We start from the raw sequence: 7,916 nt of genomic DNA on the forward strand, positions 1-7,916 counted from the left end.
ATTTTTTGGGGCAAGCGTTTGCAGATCCAGTCGGGGGAAAAAAAAAACCAGCCCCATAATTAACATTCCGTTGTTCTTCTGGCCCATAGCTGAGAATACCTCCGCGGACAGGGGGCGGTGGGGATATCTGGCTTATAGGAAAGCAGCGAAGGACAAGCCCCTTCTCCAAAGCCCAAGAGACTCATTGGCCGGGATTCCTCACCCTCCCTCCCCTTTTCCAGCTTAATTCAGCAGCCCGATCAGCTGTTTGGAACCCCTCGAGACCCATCTGAAGCGCGGAGGGCTCTTCTCCCCCTTGGGAAGAAAAGGCAGGGCGGGCGAGCGAAGGGTTAGATAAATATTATCTAACTGATTTGTTAATGTTCTCATTCCTCGTTGCAAGAGGACGGAGGTGGGGGGGCACGTTGCTCTCTGTCCTGCTTCGCAGGCCGCGATGATTTCGCGCGGGGACCTCCCCGCAATAGCTGAGCTCGTACATCGGCCTTAAATCACACGAGTGACCGAGATCAGAACGTTAAATTGCGCCGTAATCCCGCCCTGGTCTGATTAGGTGGTTCAGTGGCTAAGACACGGAGCTTGTCGATCCGAAGGTCGGCATTTCGGGCGATTCGAATCCCTAGTACAGGTCTCTTGCGTGAGCAAGGGGGCTGCACTAGATGACCTCCAGGTCCCTTCCAACTCCGTTATTGTTTAATGGTCCATCGAAGGCGACCCCGTTTACCCAATGCCCTAAAGGTCCATCCAACAACCACAATGGTTGCCCCCGTCTCTGTGCAAAGGATAACCCGGGAAAGATTTTCCCTCCTTTATTAAGGATTCGTTTGGACTGTTCGGGAAGAGATGGAGCCAGCAACGGGCTGAGTTCAGACTTGTTCCCCAGCCTGGAAAGTGATACGATTCCCGTTATTTCATCCTGCTGCTTAGGCACTTGGCAATCAAGGGAAAGCACACTTCACACATGCCCAGAGGCACCAGAACTTTCCAAATGGCCAATGGAGGGGGGGGGTGTAAGCAAAGAGGCAGTGAGTTGGAAGGGTGTCTGCAGGCAATAACACCCTCCCCCCCATTTGCGTGCTGTCCGAAGCGCTTGACGGCCATCTGCGGTACTCAATAAAGGAGGATATTTGAAATTCGGGGTTGAATTTTCAGCTCATTTCAAACCCGAACTACAAAATACCCTCCTTCTTGGTAAAAGAGGTAGTGGTCTGCAAATCCAGATTCACTACTCCGCGTCCACAAACTTCCACCTTGTTGCTCCGGATTAACCTACTCAGGACTGCCGGGGTCCCTCTCTCTAACACGGGGCGAGGGGGGGGGGGAGACGCGTCATAAGACAATCCCGCCGTGGTGTATCGGGGACCCCCCTCAGTTACGTTCCCTGGTCCAAAGCCGTCACCCTTTGTCTCCCCAACGTCCAAAATGAAGCTTAAGGCGGTTGCCGGGGCGATCAGAGGGGATAATGGGTATAAATTGCCCGCCGCGCCGGCTTTAGCCATCCGATGCCTAGAGGCGAGTGGGGAGCGTTAGTCGCTTCTCACAAGCTCGGAGAAACTTTTACGTTTCGTTGGGTATCTACGACATGGAAAACTCGAACCAAAGGACCATCGAAGGGCCCAGGGAACCTGGTAACGAGCCTTTCCGTCGCGCGAAAAGCGCGAGGGCCCGGGCAGCTGGAGCCTTTGGCTCGCCCGCCGGGAAACAGTTCGGCTAAGCCGGGCAATAGCTCGCCGCGCCCTGAAGATCTCCGGCCGCGGCAACCAGAGCGCCTTCCTCCGCTCCGGACTCGCACTGGCGGCTCTCCTTTTATAGGGAGCTAAATTTAGGCCCTGCCGGCCAGGCAGGAGTGCTCACTGTACATCCCCGAGCGGGCCCCCCCCGATCCGGAGACGCGTTTCCTCCGTTACCGCCATTGGCCTGCGCCCTTGCTCGGCGCGTCTTAAAAGCTCTCCGCCGCCGGCCAGGCCTTCCACAGCGCTGCAGAAATATCGGGGCAACCCCGGGGCAGACATGGCGATGCCGGCCTCCAGCTTGCCTTCTTTTTCCTCGTTCCGCAAGGACAGCCGCTCGACTTCCCAAGTGAGTGTCCCGCAGAGGGGAGGGGAGGGGGGAAGGGATGGCGCTCTGCACGTGCTCAGAGGCGCGCCCGCTTTGCCCCTGGAGACGGGAAAAGAGCCCAGCGTGGAAAGGTCGACCCCCCCCTGGGCTTTTTGGGGGTCCCTGATTAGAACCCGACAAAAGGGGCCCCACTGAACTTTCGGAGGGCCTCACTTCGCCGGTGGCTCCCGCAGGAGCGCCGGCTCTTGGCCCCGGGAGATTCGTAGGAAGGCGCCCTCTGTTCTCCGTCACGCCTTTGTGATGCTACCTGGAAACACATCCAGGGGTGCCGGTGGGGGGAGGGGAGTACCCCAACAATCCCCCCCCTCCCGGGCCAGGCCATTGTCTCAAGTCAATCAAGGCGGGTCTGGGACGAAGCTGCAGAGGGGTTTCCCCCCCTCCCCCTCCCGCGAGGTGCAACGGAGGGCGGGCGAGTAGGGTCCGGCCGGCTCGGCTGGGCTCAGCATCTCCTAACGCGCCCGCTTCTCTTCTCCTCTTCAGCAATGGTCCTGCGGCTTGGAAGCTGCGATGCCGGTCAGCCACTGCCCCTTGGCGGACCTGAGGTCGAGGATGGAGGGTGTCACCGCCGCCCCTATCCGGGACGAAGAGCTGAGCACCGTGTTGGATCTGGTCCTCTCCATGGGCAGCAGCGACAACAGCCTCTCGGACATGCCCCGGGGAGATTACTCCAGATCGAACGATTATTTCGGGATGGATACTGCAGCTGGATACTACAGTCCGTGTGACACTCGCACGCCAACTCCCTATAGCCCTCTTTTCCCTTCCGAATCGGATGCCTCCGACCTGGAGTGTGGGAATTTCACCCACGGAAGTTTCTTCGTGGGCTTTGCCTCCGGGTTGGGGAACCTGAAGTCAGAACCCAAAATGGACACTTACAAACCTCTGCCGGGCCTGGGGTCCCAGGTTTGCACCAACATCAAGCAGGAGAACACCCCGGCCCCCTGTATGCTGTCTGGCTCTCCCCGGCTGCCTTGTGCAGAGACTCCACCACTGAGCCCCGATGACCTGCTGATGGCCACCAAGCGCCATGGACAGTTGATGCCTCTCTCCCAGCAGGGCTACCACCCAAGCTTCCCACAGCCCCAGTTCCCCCAGAGACCCTCCCCTTATGGACTCTTTGACGAGAGCCTTCCCTGTCAGGCTTCGACCTCCAGGACCCTTCTCACTCCACCTGCCTCACCCCTGGAAATGCTGGAAACCAAAACGAAGCGGGGACGCCGCTCTTCGTCCCGCAAACGGACCGCCACACACACTTGCACTTATGCTGGCTGTGGAAAAACCTACACCAAGAGCTCCCACCTGAAGGCACACCTTCGAACTCACACAGGTAAGCATCATTTTATTGCCTCCTAGGAGGAAAGGGAAGGAGGATTTGGACCTAAGGGAATCTTAAGTAGTAGTTCGGCCACACATTATTCCATGAAGCTGGTAGGCTTAGCGGAAGCTGCTCTCACTTTTCAACCCCCTCCATCTCCTCCTGAGGTTTGAACACAGTTCTGGAGACCGTAGGGAGGTGGACACAGAAAGAGGCATAGTTATGCTGGTACAGCTGATGTCATAATGGGTATTTCACCTGCCCTAGGGGAGGACAGGGCAGGAGAGAACACATCACAATGGACAGGTGTGAGGTATATTCCTGTCAGAAAGCCACAGGGACTTTTGACTTTTACAGAAAGGATTCTTTCCACAGCCTTCCCTACTTAGGATAAAGAGCTAGGCAGATACGTTTATAAGGCATGTAAGTTTAATAAATAAAAAAGAGAGATCCTTTCAGAAGGAGCACAGAATCTGGATGGTCACTCTTGGCCTGGCACATATCAATAAAAAAAAAATTTCCCCTCTTCTCCCCAAACAGGTGAGAAACCCTACCACTGCAACTGGGAAGGGTGCGGCTGGAAGTTTGCTCGCTCAGATGAACTGACCCGCCATTATCGGAAACATACTGGGCATCGTCCCTTTGAGTGCCACCTGTGTGACCGGACCTTCTCTCGTTCTGACCACCTGGCATTGCACATGAAGAGACACATGTAGCTTTCTCGTCACACCTGTGCCATGACCTGAACTCGGGGTTGGGAGGGGGGAAATCTTGTAGCTGGTACTACTACATCTGTTCTACGCAGAGAAATGACTTGGAGTGAACCCTGACCCGAGGAAGCCGGCCGTTCCAGTGCTTCCTGAAGAGGCCAAGAACCTGACTGACTGTTCTTTCTTTCGCCATGGAAGAATAGGACTTATTTATAGGATGGAGAAGAGACCAAACTGGGGAACTGCAGCCCTGATATTCCAAAGGCATTTTTAGAGCTTGGAAGACCTAGCACATCTGCCGTGAATATTATGTGGACGTTTATATATTCAGACTTAATCAAATGCAATTTACTTAACCAAATACTTTTTTTACAATTGCTATTTTTGGCTGCAAAATCTGGACTCGCAAAAAAGGCAGATAATAGTGTGGACGCTTTTAAACTGTGGTGCGGGAGGTGGCTATTATGCATCCTATCCACACACACACACACAAAAATCCAAAAACCAATTCCTTGACCGACCCTCGCCAAAAATATTACTTGAAGCTAAAATCGAGGCTGTCATACTTCGGTCATGTCATCAGAGCTGACTCACTCAAAAAATCAATTGGGCTGAGAGTGATCGGCAGAAAAAGAAGGGGGGGGCACCCCAGCACCTGCTGGCTGGTTACTCTAAAAAATGACAGAGAGATGGCCATGGCAGACCTGAAGAAGGCAATGCAAACCAAAGTGATCCATAGATCACTTCCGGCCGAGGGTCGAAAACAACTGAATGGCTGACGACAGAAAAGAGACAAAGGGCTGGCTATATGTAAATAACTGACCATGCCCCAAACATAAGCTGTATTTGAGGACTGTAAGAGGTTTTTACTGCAGCCTACAAAAAATACCTATTTTCTGAGACAGGAGGTTCTCACTGAGAACATGCCAAATCTATGCTGCACTAAGGTGCCTTAAACTATACTAGAACTACTGGGTTACAGGTCCTGTGAATAAACTTGTCTTTGGACCGGAATTGTATAAATATTGTAAATAGTTGTATACTGAAGTCGGACTATAAACAGGAGATAAAATAGGTTCACCCTCCCACTGCCTATTCTTTTGTTTTAAATAAATGTTTTCTGAAAACTGTTTTAAAAAAAAAAACTTTTCTAAAATAAAGTATTTGCATTAATGTGTCTTTCACCCTTATTTAAAAAGCCATTTGCTGAGACTCAAGTGGCAGGATGAACCCGGCTTGCCTTAAAGCTGCTTTGTGGTTCTACCAATGTCTCAGCTGCACCATTAGGAAAGAGCTCGGTAGCAAAATCTCCAGTTCAAAAGCAACCAAGGCTATAATTTGAGTCTCATTTTTAGTTTACTTGATAGCTATTTTGGTAGCACCCTCAAATCTCTTCCAGATGTAGATACAACTGTGCCAGCAGTAAACCTGTAGGCGGTTTTGGTTGTTGGTTTTTTGTTTTTTTTCACTTTGGAACGTAAACACTGCTTTTCAGTAATTATGGATTTTTAATGCACAATATTTTCACTGTATTTGCTCTCAAATGCTGGATAGCAGAATAAATCTATGGGGAAGGCTTCTTCATAAGTAGGTCATAAAGATACACCTTTAAAACAAGCCCCAGTTCCTAGAGCTCATAGGTTTTAATCTGTTTTAATTGGATGTTAGTTAACCCAAAGTTGCATGGCAAGTCGATGGCCACACAAATCAAACTGAATAAGGCACTATTATAAACCATTATACAATGCTTCAAGTTCTAGTATTAGAAGAAAGTGGAATATTTATGAACTTTTCTCACTATAATTCAATAACCCTTCAATTTGTCCTCCGTTTCTCCATATTTTTCCCTTAAACAAAACCATTCATTGCTACAGCCGATCTCTGGTGATATCTCTAGTTGTCTTTTCGGAGCTTCTTCATCGCCATTATGCTTGTTGAGATAGAATGTCCCAACATGCATAATATTACACAAATCATTATCTACCTCAACACAGGAAACAGTACAGAGGTTAAAATCAGACTACTAGATCTGGGCTGCAAAAATCCAGATGGCTGCAAGGTGGAAGCAAAGAGAGGTTCTGTAGCTCTCTGCTACCATCTGGTGTTATTCCAGCTTTTTGCTGTCTAGATTTGGCAGTCGTAGGTAAAATAATTTCAGGATCCAAAAGAATGGAGTTCAACCAACTTATTGGTTCTTTGCTGCCCTGGTGAGTTGGATATGTTGTGCTATCAAGCCAGGTAGTAATGCTGGACTGGGAATGTTAGGTAGTTACAGGATGATGAAAGGACACTAGGTTGCGATTGGTCCACTGTATATGAAAATCCTCACTTCTATGCCTGAAGATTCTCCTAATATCCCACTCAGTGGTTCTACAGCCAAATGAAAGATTATACTGAGTTGAATTAGACCCTATCAACAGATTTAGTGATGCCTCCTCTTCCCTCCCATGGCCAATCAGAACAGAGCAGGGTCATAAGAATGACTTCTGGCTGCTATTTAGTATCCAAACATTGACATTCAGCAACATGGTGTCCCTGATCCTGACTGGTTGAATATCTATTGAATTTCTCTTTTACACTATTTGAATCTGTGCCCAAGTAGACTATAATTTCCCAATCCAGGGTTTCAAATCTGAGAGGGGGGAAAAAGGGTCTTTACCCATTTTGTCTACACCACACATAATTTTATACATTCCTTCTTCATACACCCCACTTAAAAAACAAAAAGCAAACCAAAATGCTCCAAATTACACCATATTTTCTCATAAGGAAACTGCAATATCCCTGAACATTTTGATTGTTGCTTTTTGCTATTTCTGCAATCTCCTTGAGAGGATGTTTCTACACAATATCCCCAAGTATGTTGTACTACAATGCCGTATTGGCAATTCTAGTTCCATAATTTACACCAATGCAAAATTTGCCCCTTTTTTTTTTCACAGCTGCTGCATTTAGGTTGACATTTCCACTGAACGTTCCACCCTGACCGCAAAAATCTTTCTTGGTTTAGTCATTCCTAGGTCAGATCTCCTCAATTAACGTCCCCAATACTTAAATGGTTAACTGGTAAAGATAGAAAAAGGAAAACAAGTTTAAAATTTGCATGGAGGGATGAGCTGTTGTACACAACCCTACTAAAATTAGCACCTCAATTACACACTTGCAGAAAATGACTGGGAAGTTATTTAAAGTAGCAACAGAAATATCCCCTCTGCTCTGAACAATGAAATCCTCTCATTTCTTTTAAAGTGGCAAAACAAAAGTAGATTTCCCTCTTGAAAACACTGCCTAGAGGAGAGATTTTGCTGGTTTTTGATGGTGGGGGGGGCAGGTCCTGTGTTTTCGCTGCAGAAAGAAAGCATTGCACAATCCCTTCCAGAAAGTATGAAAGATACGCTAAAATGATCATTCCGATTACTGCAATTGTTTCAGCTCCACCTCCTCTTTCCTCCTCTTTCACCAACTACAGGGCACATCAAAAGCAGCTTGGGGTTTATGTAGTGGTGTAATAAACAGAGGGTGTTACAAGAGCAATATTTGTGCCTTGAAAAATTACACTTCTTCTTTCAAGAGGCTTGTTCGACCACAAGTCCCTTTCTCACAAGTCGAAAAGCTCACTCCAAATTTTGCACCCCCCGAGATCAACCTATATCCCAGTTTGATTAGAAGATCAAATATGTTTGCGGAGGTGATTCACACAGGCTAGTCAACTCCTTATCTGTTTTTGAACTTTGCTGTAAGTCACCAAACATTAATTAAAAGTATATTAGCCACCG

The 7,916-nt window shown here is 48.7% G+C and overlaps 1 protein-coding gene across 1 annotated transcript; it reads left to right on the plus strand.

The window, feature by feature from the left end:
• The first annotated feature begins 1,901 nt into the window (after window positions 1-1,901).
• Window positions 1,902-4,949, plus strand: KLF2 (Kruppel like factor 2). The gene is made up of 3 exons (XM_032237876.1): window positions 1,902-2,076; window positions 2,596-3,442; window positions 3,971-4,949. Exons 1-3 carry the CDS (start codon window positions 2,008-2,010, stop codon window positions 4,144-4,146), a joined length of 1,092 nt encoding a protein of 363 aa, XP_032093767.1. The 5' UTR covers window positions 1,902-2,007; the 3' UTR covers window positions 4,147-4,949.
• Window positions 4,950-7,916: the final 2,967 nt, after the last annotated feature.

The sequence above is a fragment of the Thamnophis elegans genome, chromosome 1 (assembly GCF_009769535.1).
Source record: "Thamnophis elegans isolate rThaEle1 chromosome 1, rThaEle1.pri, whole genome shotgun sequence".
Lineage (NCBI taxonomy): Eukaryota > Metazoa > Chordata > Lepidosauria > Squamata > Colubridae > Thamnophis > Thamnophis elegans.

Bases quoted from the DNA above. Each gene is read 5' to 3' on its own strand.
- KLF2 (XM_032237876.1), top strand. From the start codon at position 2,008: ATGGCGATGCCGGCCTCCAGCTTGCCTTCTTTTTCCTCGTTCCGCAAG. The intron at 2,077-2,595 runs GTGAGTGTCCCG...TCTCCTCTTCAG, and splicing joins ACAGCCGCTCGACTTCCCAA to CAATGGTCCTGCGGCTTGGA. The intron at 3,443-3,970 runs GTAAGCATCATT...CTCCCCAAACAG, and splicing joins ACACCTTCGAACTCACACAG to GTGAGAAACCCTACCACTGC.